The 17,752-nt window shown below is 50.5% G+C and overlaps 1 protein-coding gene across 1 annotated transcript; it reads left to right on the top strand.

The window, feature by feature from the left end:
- The first annotated feature begins 345 nt into the window (after nt 1-345).
- Nucleotides 346-17,457, top strand: LOC117869314 (cytochrome b561). The gene is made up of 6 exons (XM_034756057.1): nt 346-692; nt 13,300-13,545; nt 14,525-14,623; nt 14,951-15,054; nt 15,411-15,568; nt 16,539-17,457. Exons 2-6 carry the CDS (start codon nt 13,341-13,343, stop codon nt 16,732-16,734), a joined length of 762 nt encoding a protein of 253 aa, XP_034611948.1. The 5' UTR covers nt 346-692; nt 13,300-13,340; the 3' UTR covers nt 16,735-17,457.
- Nucleotides 17,458-17,752: the final 295 nt, after the last annotated feature.

Genomic DNA, 17,752 nt, shown 5'->3' with positions numbered 1-17,752 from the left:
AAGGAAAAGCGTAGGCTGAATATTGGGGTATAACAAGCTCCAGCGTGTGAGCTGTATTTGACTGTGCAACAGTCTTCAACTGAAAAGGATGAAGCCCCATGATTGGGTCTTTAAAAACTAGACAAGGGATTAGAAGATGCCCCGGAGAGACCAATCCTGCACTGACTCCTGCAGATAGACTGGACAGATAGGGTTATTCTACCTCGAACTTTCTGATTCTGTTAAATCACCAGCTGTAAAAACTCTTTTTAGAATGGTTGCATTGGTTGTTTTTTTTTTTGGTCAGATGCTTTATTTCAAGGCTCCGACAGGACGTGTGTCTCACTTGTTTCCTGTGCCCATGGGGGGATTGCTTCAGTGGCTAAATGCCTGGGAGCTGAGAATTGGCACTAATATCTCATGCTCCTGTTTGCCGTGTCAAGGCCACTGCCTAGTGAAGCGGAATGGGTTAACTGCTTCTGGGCGTCTGTTTCCCAGCATGCATAGCTTCATTGGGGATCTTGCTTCAGGTGTTACCAGTTTAGCTGAGGCTGATTGTCAGGAGGTGATTAACCTAGCCTGAAACATCAGGCACAGCTGAGAGCACTGGGTGAGCAGCTGTCACTTGGCAGATGATACTGAAGCGCAGAGAGGCTGTTCTCGCTGCTGTTCGAGACTGAAGTGGGGTGTGGACTGACTGTCTAGGAGTCCAGGTGAGTCTCACTCTGCCTAGTTTAGCACTGACTCTGTAGGCTTTAATTTTGGGAGTGTGGGGTGGGGCTCTGACCAGCAGCAGTGGCCAGCCCCCATAGCAGGGCTAACTCTATGGGATCTTGATACTGTGTGACTGATCTGTATTTTCCAGCAGAAGTGTATTTATTTGGGGTGGAGTACGTCCACCCATTAGACTGGGGGGGGAGGTAGCAGCTCCAGATGCATGTCTTGGTTTTTCTTTTAAGTTATGGTCCCCTCCTAGTTTCCATCCTCACCTGGTGCTTTGTGCGTCCCATTGGGAGCTGCTTGAGCTGTTCGATGGAAGCAAACAGCAGCTGAGTGATAGAAGGACTGGGGGCACTGGGGTGAGGGGGCCCTGGCTTGGACGTGAGGAGAGCTGGCGTTTAAATCCTTAGTGCTGCAGTGACAGAGGGTCTGACCTGCACTGGGTGTTTCCATTGCTGGTTAGGTGGGTGGGGATGGAGAGAGACTCTCTTATTGCTTATGGCATCAATTAAGGATAAGATTGTCACAGTCACAGATTCTGTGACTTTCAGAGACCTCCGTGACATTTTCTGCTTCAGCCCCAAGGTGGCAGGGCCAGAGCGGTCAGCCGGCAGTGGCCCCGGGGCCCTCAGCTGCCTGCAGTGGGGCTCGTGCTCCTCCCCCACCTCATGGGGTTTGGGCTTCAATCCTCCCTCATCAGTCCCTCCCCCCATAATTTTTGTAAAAATCACGGGCTTCCGTGAATTTTTGTTTATTGCCCGTGACTTTTACTAAAAAGAATGCTGACAAAATCTTAACCTTTGCAATAATATTGTGAAGGGTTTTTTCCCTCCTCAATAGAAAATGTCCCTGTGATACCAGTTTGAGGGGACCCTGAACCGAAGAGAACACATGTCTCTGTTCTCCCCTCATGCTATCAAGTTAGTCTTCGTCTGGATTGAGCTCTGTTTCAGGGTAGCTGTTCCGATGCCCTGGCCCTACAGCAGGTTATGTTTCTCCAGGCACGAAGAGCAGCCGGGTAGTTAAGTCAGAGTGACCTTTATTTTAGATTTAGAGAACAAAAGCAACGTCTACATCAGAGCAGATGATGAGTGTTTCCTTCCTCTGTGACAGTCTGTCCAGCTATTGTGTGGTCAGCTGTTCTCTGAAGACCAGGAATCCCTTCGCTGGTAAGGGCCAGATTTCCACGTCACAGCACCCACAACTAGGACCATGTTCTAAAAGGGCTCAGCCCCCATTGACACCGATGGCCTGTTTGCACCGCAGCCAGCATGCCTAGCAATCCCGTAAATCTGGATGCTTCTAATGGGACCTAGATAGGAGCTGAGGTCTTCGGAAAATCTGGTTGTTAAGGGGCAGAACACAGAATATCAAGTCAAAACAGTTATAGCTGGATCCACCTCCAGGCTGCCTCATTAGCGTCTAAGCCAGCCTCACGTGCGGCTTCTGAAGGCCATTTTACGATTATAGCAATGCACTGTTAAGTTCTGGTAGAATTATTCCCCCTTATACCTGTAAGGGGTTAATGTCTCAGGCCCCAGGTTGTGTGCTTTGCTGCCCGTAATGTTTCCTAGTGCCTTTTTCTGTCTGCATCCATCTTTTTTGCCTGCCGTGAACCTTTCTATGGTTTGGTGCCCAGCCCCTGGGAGAGGAAAGCCTGGTACAGCCACACGCACCGCCAGGGCCATCTAAGTTCTGTCATGGTGGTGGGAATTTCTCCTGCCACCACCACCATGTCCTGCTCTTTCCCAGCTTGGTAACAACCCTTGCGGTGAACTCCCGCCGTATCTGGGATGACAAGTGAGCTCTGCAGGAGGCACCTGGATTCTGTGCCCTAAAAACAGCTGGTGATGTTCTGGTGTCTGCTTGTCAGGTTCTGATCCATCCTGGTGCAGCAGACTGGTGTGGGGAGTCGAGAGAGGAAAACCGCAAGTGGTATTTGTACACAGCTTTCCAAGGCTCTTTGTTTCTGGGGGGTGGGGCGACTAACCCCCAGCCATCTTGCACTGTGGATGGACAAATAGCCATTTGTCCACACTGTGGCTTAATTTAGGGCTAGGAATTTTGGGGCTGCCTCTGAGGTTATGGGATTGGAGGAGGGAGCTGCAGCTCTTCCTTCTCCTCCCCCTTCCCTCTTGGCTAGGGGCGGGATTTCCCTTGGCGAATAGCTCTCGTCCCAGCATTGGTGGGTGCCTTGATGTCCCCACTCCACGTTCACGAGGAAAGTGCTGTTAGCTGGTTTGCAAATGTGTCGGGTTTCCCCCCCTGGAGATGTGTGGGAATAGAGGTGCCTCCCTTTGGCTGAGAGAGAGGAGCCCTATGACCCAGTCCCTTAATATTCCCAAAGGGACAGTGCCTGCTGCTTGCCTTGAAACTCGTCTGCTTTTTGATTCCTAATGTCCCTTCCAGAGCCTCTTCTGCCCTCAGGCTGCAAGCGCCACATGCACCCAAGCTGGCATTTTCAGTGCAATCTAATAGAATAAGCCAGTTGTCTTAATCCACTTATCAGGTATGATCCAATAAGGCCTGCAGCTCTGGCTAGGAGTGAAGTGTGCGTGTTCTTAATAAATCTCCCCTGTTTCAACTGGCGTCTTTAATCTGCCTCTGCCACTTACCCAGAAACTTCAAGGTAGAATTAACAATGCTGCCCGCTGCTCCTGGACCCTTCCAAATGGAGAGACTTCGAAACCCCGCGCTGGGAGCTAGCACATAGTGACCTGTTTTCCAAAAGAACGTTTGTGTGACATGAAAAGAGAGACCACTAATGTTGAGACACCAACACCTTGTCCTGTCCTCCTTCAGTGGTGGGAAATGCTTCTCTAACCTGCAAAGAGAAAATTCCTTAGTGCATCTTTAGCTCTTGCATTGTGCTTGTGAAACTGGTCACACAAAGGAAAGGCCGTTCGGTGTGATCTATCAACCAAATGCAGCACGAAAAGATGGCTCTGCCCCAAAGAGCTAACAATCTAGTATAAGACAAGACACAACAGATGGATATAGAGCAGGGGTAGGCAACCTATGGCATGCGTGCCGGAGGCGGCATGCGAGCTGATTTTCAGTGGCACTCACACTGCCTGGGTCCTGGCCACTGCTCCGGGGGGCTCTGTATTTAAATTTAAATTTTAAATGGAGCTTCTTAAACATTTTAAAAACCTTATTTACTTTACATACAACAATAGTTTAGTTATATATTATAGACTTATAGAAAGAGACCTTCTAAAAACGTTAAAATGTATTACTGGCATGCAAAACTTTACATTAGAGTGAATAAATGAAGACTCGGCACACCACTTTTGAAAGGTTGCCGACCCCTGATATAGAGAGACAGGGGAGCACAAGGAAACAATGAGACAGTACGTAAGGTTTGAAGTCCCACCTCTGGGAAGGCTATGGGGAATGAAGGCCCTGGTGGTGCACAGTGCCTGGTGGAGAGGCAGCGTGGCAGGCTCAGGTTGGTTCTGTTCTTGACCGTCCCAGACATGACAGGTAGAACCTCCGCCAGGCCTCTCCCCTTATCTATCTTTTCAGCCTTGTTTGATTTCTTGTCAAATGGATTTTAGAGAGGAGTCAACAACTAGGTTTTAAACAAACTTAGCTGTGCTGGTGGAAGAGAAATTCCATTTGTGGAAGCGTAATGCCCCTCACATGAGTCAGCAGCGGGGGGTGAATGGGGACCTTCCCGTTTATCTCTTGAATCAAGACACTTGGCAAGTGGTTTGGACAGTAAATAGGATTCCTGGTTTCAGCAAAAAGATGTGGTAAAGCCGCTGTTACAGAGGCAAACATGTTAACTTCACACGCTTGTCCATTGGTTTGCTTAGCCTTTAGCAATGAGGCTTGCATCTGCACTATTGGAGTCTAATTAAAGTGACCTTGTGCAGTCTCCATTATCTTCTCTGTAACACAGGGAGACTGATAGCTGCCAGTCCCTGAGGTCAGGCTGGGCCAATAAAAACTGGGGTAAAGTGCGCAGAAACATTAACAACTTAGGGAAGACTGAATTCATGGTCTCCTTACTCCCAACCCACTGGTCCTTCCCCCAGGGCTCAGGAGATGTGGTGGTGGAGTAAGCATCGAACAGCCATTCCAGTGGTATAAGGTCCATACGGATACTGCCAGGGGGCTCTTCCCCCTATTTCTGTGCCTTTGCACCCCCCAAAAAGGTTGAAAATTTAAAATTGGGTTGCGGGTGTGGGGGAAACGCTGCTGTTTCAGGAACCACTTGACCAAATGACTCCCAGTTTGCACCACTCGCTCTGCCCTGGACTCTGAACTGACATACCAGTTTCCAAGCTGATCTTATGTATGCAACAGAAATGGTGTTGCAACTCTAGCTAGCACTTGCCATCTCCTAAGAGAAGTTAATTTGTAGCCCTAATGCTGGTTGAGGGAATAGATCATGTGCCAGGTGGGCAGTTTGTTGTCTTTGCTCTGGTGCCTGGGCAGAATTGAGAGTCAAAACTGCTTTCCAGTTGCTGGATAAACGTGGAAGGGAGGGCATTGCCTGGCCTGGCCACCTGGCTCTGCCAACGTGCTTCATTCCTCTTGTGCAACATCTCTGCTCTGCCAGCCCTGGTCCCCTCTTGAGTAGCCACAGCTCGTGCCAAATTGTGTGTGGTGGAGGATGAGAGCATCAGAGGGAGTTGGCTTCCTCTCCTGTGGCGGATGGCTGGGGATGAGGAAGGCAGACACTAGAGCCTTCGAACGCCCTGCTTCATAAATGAAGGCCCTGTCCATACAGATATGTGCTTACTAGCCTTAGGTTAAAGAATTCCATGTACCACGAGTATTCACACGCTCCCCGGACCTATTGCTGTTCAAGCCTTGGGTTTCTCCACTTTCTCTGTCCCCGTTTCTATTACCTCCCAAGAAAGGCTGCGGCATGTCAGACTTTTGTTCATTAGCAATTACTGAGGCTTGGTCTACACGGAAAAATTACATCTGCACAGCGCCCCGACCGACATCGCTATGCCGACAAATCCTCCAGTGTAGACACAGTGCTTCCATCGACCTCGCTGCTACCGTTTGGGGAGATGGTGTTACTACACCGATGGGAAAACACCTTCTGTCGGCGTAGGCTGCGTCTACACTAGGGACTGTGCAGGTGTAGCTATGCTGTGGTAATCTCCACCCATTTTCCCTTCTTTGGTGGAGAGAGAGTGAGACTCTTCTCCCCCGCCCCCCACCAGCACTCCACATGCCAAGCAGTTGACAGCTCTGTTCTGTCTGATGTTGGTTCCCAGGAATCCAGTCTAGGGTTATATTTCGTCCCCAGAGCAATGTATGTCCATCTCATCTCGCTCACTTATTCTAAGTAGGTCTTAGAAACCCTAGCTGGTTGGTTTTCTTGCTTCCCAATTGCAAAGTGTTGCCTCTTTAAGTTTAATGCAGATCCAGGCACGCCATCATGAATACCAGCGGAGACTAGGCCTTGGGGGTTTCGCTGAGGAACCAGTGCTGGAAAAAGACCGTCTGCTCCATGCAGAGAGCAAAACAATCAAGATCTTGGGCTCGTTCTGGGAGCTATCCCTTCAGCAGGGCATCCTGTGAGCAAAGGTTTTGCTGTTTAATGCTGACTCACTCTGTCCCTGAATCGCCAGCTCCTAGTGTTCCAAAATCACGCGTCCAGCTCCCCAAATCATTCAGTTGGCTCTGGGTGGATTGATTTAAATCACCAAGTGAAACACCTCGATTTAAATCAGTGACTTGAATCAATTTTTCTGTTTGTTTTTCAGTTCTATCCTAAAGAGAAGTTCATTCTCACTGGTGGAGTAACCATTAAAACATGTTGATTTTAAAGCTAAATAGAGGTTTTACACTAGAATTGGTACATCTTTTTGCTACTTAGGAGGGTTCACTATGACTGGGTACTTTTATTTAAGCAATTATATAGCTTCATATTTTCAGATTCGTAACTGTATATTTTTAGTATGTTAGAAAATAATTATCTAGTAAATGATATGTTGGTTTACTAACTTTTTGCTCATGATTTGTGTCAAGTTGCATTTGATGGTAACTGGAATTTAAACACACACAACATATAACATTTATTTTTATTTAAACAAAAACAACTTTACATATTTTAAATACAAATTTATCTTATCAAAACGTGTTTCTCATTTATAGTTGAATGACTTCTTAAACAGAGGGATTAACTGCAGTCAGTGAATTAACTGATTATTTCGGATCAGCCTGGGAAAATTTGTAGTTTGCATAAGTGAAAGTGACTGGACCTTAAGTTCGTATTCACCTATGTTTCTTGAAAATGAGACAACAGTCTCCTAAGTTTCTTAGGCTGTCCTGCAAACTTTTAAAACTAGTAGATCTCATCCCCTCCCTCCTCCATTTTTATTCATAGATGGAAGAGAGAAAAGTTTTCCTGCATTTTCAACTCCCAATCGATTTCTCAACTTTGACTGAATTAGTCCAAATGAAGAAAATATTTTTTCTATGCCTGCAGAAGAGGCTACTGCTGTCAAAAGCTGGTTTATCCCTTCAACAAACTCTGGTTCCAGGTGCTTAGCTAGTGATTTCCAGTTTAGTGGTGCTGACTTTGGCCTGGTCCCCACTAAGCCCCCACTTCGGACTAAGGTATGCAAATTCAGCTACGTTAATAACGTAGCTGAATTCGAAGTACCGTAGTCCGAACTTACCGCGGGTCCAGACGCAGCAGGGAGGCTCCCCCATCGATGCCGCGCACTCCTCTCGCCGAGCTGGAGTACCGGCGTCGACGGCGAGCACTTCTGGGATCGATTTATCGCGTCTAAACCAGACGTGATAAATCAATCCCAGAACATCGATTGCCTGCCGCCGGACCCAGAGGTAAGTGTAGACGTACCCTTTCTTTAAAGCAACATCAGCAAACACGTACTGCTTGAATTGTCACCTCCAGTCCTGATCTCTATTATGGTTGGCAACATCTTCAGCAGTTAAGCATCTACCCTGATGCTTTAGGTTGAGAATATTGGCAAGAAAATGAGGTGGAGCTTAACTTTGTTCTGGGGCACCTGGCCTTGGTTACTGTCGGAAGACAGGATACTGGGCTAGATGGACCTTTGGTCCAACCCAGGATGGCCGTTCCTATGTTCTTATATTATGGTCTTATGTTATTGGGTCTTTTTCTTTAATGTCTCCTGAAGTTCTCTCCAAATTTCAACAGCATCAGCAATACCTGCAGCAATCTTTCTGCAATTTGTCCCAAGCTATGGAAATAGGTTTCAGTACATTCAGCATATCTTCAACATTTCTCCTTAGTCCAATGTTGATTACTTTGGTTGTGATGGTTCCATCATTTTTTGTCATGATGTCTTCACAGTGTTATCAGAAGAAGTCAGTTCTTAATAAATAGCTCAAAACAGTCAACCACTGAATTCCATCGTACATCTAGGGGGAGAATTAGTTTGGATCCTCCTGTATTTCTCTTTGAAGCTGAAACAAAGTGGCTGTTATGGAAATATTTTGCCATTTCAGCAATATTTTCGTTTATTCCTGGAGTTGTACTTAAGTCTTTGACAAAGGGTACATCTACACTACCCGCTGGATCGGCGGGTAGTGATCGATCTATCGGGGATTGATGTATCGCGTCTCATCTAGACGTGATAAATCGATCCCCAAACGCGCTCCCCGTCGACTCCGGAACTCCGCCAGGGCGAGAGGCGGAAGCGGAGTCAACTGGGGCGCGGCGGCTGTCGATCCCGCGCTGCGAGGATGCGAAATAAATCAATCTAAGTCGATCTAAGATATGTCGACTTCACCTACGCTATTCTCATAGCTAAAGTTTGTATCTTAGATCGATCCCTCCCCCTAGTGTAGACCAGGCCTAAAAGAGGCATCAGATGAGAATTGCGCCCACATGTTCTAAGTTTCATTTCTTTCATTATCTTCTTCTAGATTTCTTCTCCTCCTTGCTGCATTTGCCGTATTGTGACAAAGCTACATCCTTGACACTTGAATTTTTGTTCAGTATGTTATAGCTGTTTCTGTTACTACTTTTCAGTATTCTGCTGTATGGGCATTTCGTGATGTATTGTTTCTGTTAGCTAACACAATATGGGATGTCTGTCACACAAGCACTGTACACTGCTCCACCCATCAAGACTCAGATTAATGAATTTCCTGTCAGTGTTTTTTGCACGCGGTTCAACTTCCTTCTCAGACACGGTATCCAGGATCCTTCCAGCAACGTCTGCTCGGCCTGTAACCATCGAACCATTCAATGAAAAGTTTGTTCTGAACAAAATGAAAGGGAGAATCTGTTATATAAGTGAATTGAGCAATCTTTTAATCTCTCGCTGAAATTTGCTGGTCCTGATAACGAACTCAGCCATGGATTTATTGGATGAAGAAGATTTTTTTTTTTTTTTAATACGAGTAATTTACTGTCTGACATGTGTAGCTGCAGCACTGGTGGTGGGACCGCAGATGACTCTGAAGTTGTATGTATTGCAGATGGTGGCGTATGTTCAGAACCCCGAATGTCTGAGGTGGACACTGAACAAAATGGCAAAAAAAGTCACTCATTCACTGAGTATTATTCAGTGCACTACTTAAAAAAAATAGTGATTGTAAATGAAATATTCCTCCTGTTGCAGCTGTTTGTACCACTGTTTAAATGAAAAAAATTATTCTAAATCCATTTTTGTAAGGAAAACCATGGTTACAGTCGGGCCTCGATTTATAGGGTATTTTTTTGCACAGTGCCCGTTATGCATGGTCAATAAATTGTGACCCTTTATTTTTGTACATGTTATGGATTCACTTTTACACGCTGCAGCATGGTTGTCAAGATGTGCAGATCAGTGGTGTAGCCAGGATGGGACACTTGGGGGGGGCCCCGACTTCGGGTGGGTGGGCAGGCAATGGCGGGGGAGGGGAGACAGGAGGGATGGGGCAGGAAGGATCAGGGCCGCCTCCCTCATCCCCTCCAGCTAGGCTTGCAGGGGGCAATGGACACGCGGGTCAGGGCCCCCATCCCACCCCAGGCACGGACCCAGGGTGCGGGGTCAGGGCCTGGGGGCTTGTCCCGCTCTGCCTGCCTTCCTCCCTGGCACTCCAGCCGGGGAGCAGGGTCAGGGGCTTGTCCTGCTCCACCCACCCGGTGTTTCAGCCGGGGAGCGGGGTTGGGGCATGGGGACTTGCCTGCTCCCCGGGTGGAATGGGGTAAGCCCTGCGCCCCAACCCCGCTCCCCGGCTGGAGCACTGGGCAGGTGGAGTGGGGCGAGCCCCTGCGCCAGGACCCTGTTCCCTGGCTGGAGCGCTGGGTGGGCTGAGCGAGGCAAGCCCCCGCACTCTGACCCTACTCCCTGGCTGCGCGCCGGGGGCCCCTGGCCAGATTGTCCATTGCCCCCTGCGAGGCCTGCTGGAGTGGGGGTGAGGGGAGGGCAGCCCTGATTCCTCCTGCCCCATCCCTCCTGCATCTACGCTCCCCGGCCTCCCCAGATGAACCCTCGGAGTTCTGACTTCAACAACATCAGCATTATCATGTCAAATTTATCCTCAATATCAGTAAAGGTTAGTAGCAAGTTTAAATTTCATTACATTTTTTAAATAAAACCTGTACAGTATGGGATAAATTAGGGAGGTCATCTTGTGAGCCTGGCACCTAACCCCTTATTTCCCATAGACCCTTGGTATCTTGTTACGCAATTTCTATCTGCACAGTGTTTGTTCAAGAACATAACCACCGTGTAAATTGAGGCCTGGCTGTAGCTATCCTTATCTCTAGTAACATTCCAAACGGCTTCCGGGGGGGGGGGGGAACACTTTCAAGTGTTAAAATTAATAAATGCCTAATAAAGTTTTACTTTTCCATAGGAAAACTTCATCTAAGGGGTTTCATTATATTGAGCAACAAAAAGTCATTTCCAAAGTGCAGCGTTAGCAGTAAAAATGTAATTAAGTACTCCCACAACAAACTAACATCCCCTTTATACTTGGAGATTCGTAAGTAAATTTTCCACTCAAAACACACATTTATGACAGTCTGTTAACAAGACCTGTGGCTACAACACCACTGCCCACAATAATCTAAGCTGTCATTTACTAGCTCAGTAAGACATGCCAGGCGGTCCATAAGAATGGTGGGAAAATGAGTTTACTCACCAGCTGATCCAGATTATCAGCTACAAAGTTAGAGCTCAAATGCAGGACTCCAAAGAATTTTGCCCCTTCTTCCCATAGTGTCCTGCTTTGACACCGGAGTTACTCCTCCTTGCTCTGCTCCTTCTCCCTAGTTCCATAACTGCCCTGCCCTGCCCGGCCCTAACCCCAGAAAAACAGAGCTAACAACAATCCAAGACGTCTGCTCGTGTAACCCACATGCCTGTTGCCCTGCAGTATTTTATATGTTTAGAGACAGAGGGAGGCAGTTGAGAAAGGAATAGATTTCTCTGTTTGTATCTCTGTGTATGCATGCAAGGAGACAGAGCAAGGCCATTTACTTGACGTGCGGGCGCCATCCAAAGCAAGGGCTGGTTGTCACCGGGCCCACCAGTGATTTCCCCTGGGCTGGAGAGTGTTTCCAGGGTGGGTGGAGTTGTCATAATTTGAGAACTGAGCCAAGCAGAGCTCAGGTAGGGGGAAGCTGTAAAATTGGAAGTTGAACTTGATGAGATACATGATGGTGTCTCCTGGAGTCAGAGGCCAGGTCACAACACTTGTGATGACTTTGTCAGTCTCTCACACCCTGGGTCCCCCATAGGAGCAAGCCCTTAATACAGTACATGACCTATTGTGCCATATTCCTAAAGCTTGACCTCAAAAGTTACATGTTTCCCCCCCCAATTCTTTCTTTTATCTAGAAAAGCCGCCTTTTCCGCAAAGTTTTTGCTAGAGGTTCCTGGGTTCAGCATTTTCCTTTTTTATTTAAATGTTTTGAGAGATTATAATAAGTTTAGGCCTTAACATATTTTGAATTTAAACTCAGATATGGTTTTAAACAGGTTTATTTTTCAAAATAGATAAATTTATTATCATTTAAATAACCATAAAAAATCCAATTTATTCCTAATTTTTTATTTTCTTTTTTTTTCCTGCCAAAAATTTATTGCTTTTTATCCACCCTGGACTGGCTTAAATCTCCTCATTTAACGTTTTTTTAATTTTAAAGTTTGCTTTATCTGCTGTCTGGTTTTTGAACCTTTAGGGTTCAGGGTTTCAAGTTTTTTTTCTCTGCAATGTGTGCTGCACACTTGCTTTGTAAAAGAAAGCGGTGATTCTCTCACACCCGACTCCAGGAGTTGGCCTTTAAGAAAATCACCAAATTGCAAGCCTCGTGATAGAATCTCAAGAGCTGGCTACCAGTCAGACCCGTTAATACAATGCTTTACAAACCCAGAGTCATGTTAACATCTTTCCCTGCAGTAGTACAGAAGAGCCCAGTCATGGACCAGAACCACTTTGTGCCAGCTGCTGTCCAAACAGAACAAAAATAAGCGGTTTCCTGACCCCAAAGAATTTATAATATAAATAACACACTGGGGCATCAGCTGGAGAGAGAAGGTCTGAGTATTCCCAGTGAGGATAAAATGGAGATTTTTTTTAAAGGGAAGGCTCTAGGAAGGACCCCGTGGTGGGTAAGGAAAGGGACGTCTGTTCATCTTATTAATTCTTAGCCGTGACTGTGGCCACCGCCTGTGCTAAATTATCCAGCCAAACCTGTTGCACCAGGTGTGGATTTGAGAGATCATTATAACACCCCAAGCTAACCCTGTCCTGTGATTAGCCCCTGACTGGTTGTAGGCAAACCAGGAAGCTTCTGTCTGTATGTAGGCAGGTCAGGGCTGGAGCAGTGTTGCCCAATGAGGGGAGACACTGAAAGCTGCCACTAAGCTCAGTGAAAACGACTTGACTGGCCAGTTTGGCAGAGCTGTTTCTGGCCCTCTCCTTTCCTCTCCCTTCTAGTTCTTTAAAAGGAAATCCACCCCCAGGGGAACCCTAGCCCAGGCCTACGTCTACACTGCAATCAAGCCCCACGGCCCTGAGTCGCTGAGCCTGGAACAATGGACTCCGGCTTGTGGCGACGGGGTTCCACTGCTATTTTCAGCCCGGCAGCCCAAGCCCTGCGAGCCAGAGTCAACTGACCTGTGCTCTGGGTTTGTCTTTGCAGTGTAGACACAGTACCCAGCCTGCCTCCCTCTGGGCGTGTCTCCCTCCAGATAAATGTTGAATAAGGCAATTAAACCCAACAACCAAGTGCTGCCCGTCCACATGCCAACAACGCAGTGTTCGGGCTGCACTTCCCTAGGTCCAGCACAGAGATTAGTGAGGGCGAGGAATAGAGCAAGGTGCTCCGGGCCGGCCAGCTCCACAGGCTCTGTTCGAGCTGGGAGTGGATCTGGATTAGGATTCAGAGGTCCTGTCTGAAGCTGAGTAGCAATCCAGCTCTGGGGAGACTTGGTTCTGAGTCAGGATGGGCTGAAAACTAGGGATGGGTCTTGGTAGCTGGTTTCTAATCCCCACTGAAGTTAGAAGGGCTCCACGTGGAGGTTTGAGCTCCGTAGAAGTTGAGCCGAGTTCACGGCCCTGGTCCCTATGGGCAGCCCAGGGCTCCCACATGCCGTCGGGTTGCCACGCTAATCACTTTTCTCCTTGTTCTTGCAGTTTGAGATTTTGTCCCAGGAGCGTCCCTGGCCTCGCCTGGCATGGAGGACGGTCTCACCAGGCCTGCGAGCCCGGCAGGGCTCTCCTGGTACATGGCAGCCTCTCAGCTGTTAGGTTTGACTGTGATCGCCATGACCGGCGCCTGGATGGGCCAGTACCGGGGCGGTATTGCTTGGGAAAGCGTGCTGCAATTCAACGTCCACCCTCTCTGCATGGTCATTGGCATGGTCTTCCTCCAAGGGGATGGTAAGCTGGGATCCTGATGCTGAATTGCTGAAGGGCTAAGAGCATTCAAAGTGCTCCCTACCTCTCAGCCAGGGTAGGAGCTGAGCTGTGCTGGAAATGACCCCTTCACTGCCACGATCACACAGGTACCTCCAGCGGTTTGCTGGAAAGTCTCCGTGTGTCTGGTGCAGCCTTAATGGAGTGACTCCTGATTTCCATGTGAGTAATTGGCTTGGAATCATGACCTTAATGCCTTCCATTGCTCGGCTGCGGTTCAGCAGTATTAGGGCTTTGACGCTAAGAAGGGAACTCGGTCCAGGTAGCCAACCTGGCCAAGGACAGGGACACCTGTCCCCCGGTGTTAGCAATGGGGACTGGAGCTGGGGTAACAGGTGCACTGGCCCTGTGCACTGGGTTGCTTCAGTACGAGGTATTTACCGTTCTACTCGGGTGCCGGAGTAGGATGCTACCAGATCCCGCCACCCCAGTCTCTGGTGACAATGCAGCGAACGGCAGCCTCCCGTTCTCCGCGGAGTGGAGCTGCCGTGGCCCAAACCCGCGGCAGGCAGAGCACTTAGCAGGGAGCTCGGCGTTGTGCCCTGCTGCGTTTCACACTAATGTAATTGTGCAGAGCTGGGGGCAGGAATCGTCTCCCAGACGGCCACTTGGGCAGAGAGCTGATTGCGGCTGTACAGAGCCGTGATGGGGAAAGTGCATCAGCAGGTGCCCCCAGACAGCCCCTGGGGCTTAAAGAAAAGATTAATTGTAGCAAATTCAATTTGGAAAAGGCAGTTGGGAGATCAAGCAAGTGCTTAACGCTCCCGTCAGCATGAGTCACCCTCTGCCTCCCTCCAGCGGCTCTGACGCATTCGTTTTAGTGCCGATTCTCCCTGTCCTCGGGGCCCTGGGACCCCACCTGGTCTGGGGAAGGTTCCCTTTGCTCTGGGCTGCAGAGCGGAGGAGGCTGTTCCCTGCCCTCACGCACGTTTCTCTCCCCCAGCTCTCCTGGTTTACCGGGTCTTCAGGAACGAGACCAAGCGCTCAGCCAAAATCCTCCATGGGCTCCTCCACGCCTTCGCGCTGCTCATCGCCCTTGTGGGTGAGTCTCGGTCGCCCCAGTAGAAAGGTGACCCGGAAGGACCCGCTGGCCGTCCCCGTGCCCCTAAGGCCGCTGGGTTGGGTCAGCGGCATCCTGCCCAGGGCGGCTTTTCAATCCAGCCACTTCTGTTACAAGGAAAAGATCATCCCAGGAAGGCTCCCAGAGCAGAGCCCTTGCTGCCCAGGGTCAGTGCCTGCGGTTTGGGGCTCTGCTCCCCGGGCCGGGTTGGGTGGCGGGTCCAGGCTGGATCCCTGAGTGCGGTGTGGGTGCGAACGGGCTAACGAATGGGCCCCAGCCCTAACCGGCCACCTCCTGCCATCCCTGCAGGGGTGATCGCCGTGTTCGATTACCACAGGAAGAAAGGCTTTGCAGACATGTACAGCCTGCACAGCTGGTGTGGAATAGCAGCCTTCAGCCTCTACTTCATCCAGGTGAGGAGGAGGAGGGTGCGCGTCGGGAGAGCTCCGTCCTGCCTTGCAGTCAGACAAGCAGAGTCCTCCAGTGGTTAGAGCAGGGGCTGGGGGTCAGGATGCCGGGTTCGAGCCCCAGCTCTGGCAGATTTGTTTGGAATCTCCAGTCTCTGTTCCTTGGCTGCAGGCAGGCGCTTGTGGCTGTGCCAGCGTCTGAGGAGGGCTTGGCTGGACTAGCCAACGATTGCCAGTCCTGGGTTAGCCGGGCCAGGAGCTGATTGGCTCCAATTTCGTAATAACACCAACTCCCCGGGGGAAGCTGGGCTCTGCCGGGAAAGGGCCCTTCAGCCCCTCTGCACTGTCTCCTTCCCCTCCAGTGGCTCGTGGGCTTCAGCTTCTTCCTGTTTCCTGGAGCATCCTTCTCGCTCCGCAGCAGATACAAACCACAGCACGTCTTCTTCGGCGTCTTCCTCCTCGCTCTCTCCATCGCCACCTGCCTCCTGGGCATCAAGGAGCTGCTCCTCTTCAGTATCCAGTAAGTGACGGAAGCAGCAATTCACAGCGTCCCCCGTGAGCTTAGAAACAAGGCACCCTTGCCGCAGGCCGGCACCTCCCAGGGAAATGGAGTGAATGGGTCGGCCGGACCCAGATTTCAGTCCTATCACCGAACCTCCCTCAGCGTGAGGGCGCTCACCTCTAATAAACGTGGGCCTGGTTCAGGCCCTCAGCGGGCAAAGCTGACTTTTCTCAAAGGTAACGGCCTCGGTGGCAAAAATAGCTGGAGGAATCCCTGACCAGTGCTAGCAAAGCCTTCCCTGGCCAGCTGGGGGCGCCACCCCTCCAGGGGGTGAGCCACGGGCCCTAATGACTGGAGCTGCTGGAAATCTTTCACCTGGAACGTTTGCCATTAGGAAACGTAGATTGAAATGTTTTCCAGGCTTGTTTCTGAAGGGGAGAATGGACGTGGGTGCAAATTACACAACCCCCTTCTTGGACTGATCCCTCGAGCATGTGCAGGGGGGGCGGTGTCCGCGGTCAGCGAACCCCAGGCCCCAAATGCACTTCAAAGCCCTTCCCACGGCAGGCAAGACTCTGTCCCTCTCCTCCCCCCAGCACCTCGAACACATGCAGCTTGGGCTCCCTGGGGCTCTGCAGCTCACTCGCCCATGCTGCCGCTGTGACGGGGAGCGTGACCCCCCCCCCCATGTTAGAACAGGCTGGAGAGCATTTCTTGGGGCCATCTCCGATCAGACCCTTAGCACATGTTCTTGCCTCTGGCCGTGGCCTCAGAGGAGAGGAAACACTCCCAGGGCCATAGGGGGCTGTGGGCCGCCCCCTGCAGGCTCAGGAAGGTTGGGTGTCATTTCCTGGGCCGTGGGTGGGAGAAGCACGGTACCATGCTCTGGGCTGGACCCCAGGGAACCACATGTGTGGCAGGGCAGACGTTTTCCTCCTCTGGCGGAGGGAACCCTGGTTCTCAGCGCAGCCCCTCTCTGCTCCTGCAGGGCCACCTACAGCTCGTTCGTGCCTGAAGGGATCCTGGCCAACGTCCTGGGCCTGCTGCTGATCGTCTTTGGCCTGGTGATCGGCTACATCCTGACGCGGGACGAGTGGAAGCGGCCGCCCCTGGCTGAGGAGCTGGCCCTGTCCATGGATTTTAAAACCCTCACTAAGGGGGAGAGCCCCAGCAGCAGCCAGTGATGGCTCCCTGGCTGGGGAGCTCCCCCCAGAGGCAGGGCGGGGGTGGACGTTGTGGTCGTTGCTCACTCCTGCATGTACTAGCCCCTCCGGTGTCTGTTGCTGGTGTGTTGGTGTTGCTGTGACCTCTCTGCCACCTGCTGGTTGTTACGCATACAGCTGGCGCGAGGGCATCTGCTTTGACCCCCTGTCTGCAGGGGAGCTGTGTGCCAATGCAGCAGCTCCCAGCCCCATCCTGGTAATAGGCATCATGTCGCTCTCGGACACTGGGTTGTGCCATGTTCTCCCACTGAGCCCTTACGCCATCCATGGCCACTCCCCTGCCACCCAAATCATGGGGGATGGGCTTTGGATGTGCCAGGCTCAGGGGCATTCCCAGCGGGCTGGGCGGGGGTTGGATCCCTCGCCCCTCAAGCAGGGCGGCAGCATTTCCATGTCCCAGCCTGTCTGGCACGTTAGCTCGAGGCCCCCTAACACATCTAACTCAAGTGTGGACGAAGGGCAGGGCGTGGCTCGCTCCTTCAGTTGCCTGCACTGACTTCTTCTCCCTCCTCGCGTTCACTCAATGCCAAGCGGTGGGTCTAGCACCACGCTCCACGGCAGCCAAACCCAGTCCTCGAGGACCCTTGTTTTAAACCCGCCCTCACTTGCATGCAAAGCTTTTGGTGTCTCTCTGGCTAGGGTATTTTTAATGATCACTGGGTATTTGTGTAGCCCTAACCGGTCGGCAGCAGCACCAATCTCTGATCAGTCAGCGGGAAGTGTACATGTGCTGCTGTCTGCCCCGGGTAAGATAACCCCTCCCCCCCTTAAACCCAGCCTAAACATCAGTGTTTTTAGAAATCCTCATCGCTGGTGCCCCTCGTTCCCGCCGGGGCCGCCCCAGCTCCATTCTGCTGAGATAAGGCGACGCTTCGGCCAGCTGATGTCGAGCAGAGCAGAAATGCAGGGTTGGGAAGGTCTAGTGACTGGAGGGGCAGTGAATTTTTTTAAAATTATGTTCAAGTAAAGGCCTGGTTCC

The sequence above is a fragment of the Trachemys scripta genome, chromosome 23, assembly GCF_013100865.1.
Source record: "Trachemys scripta elegans isolate TJP31775 chromosome 23, CAS_Tse_1.0, whole genome shotgun sequence".
NCBI classification, from domain to species: Eukaryota; Metazoa; Chordata; order Testudines; family Emydidae; genus Trachemys; species Trachemys scripta.
This window is presented reverse-complemented; position numbering and strand designations above follow the sequence as displayed.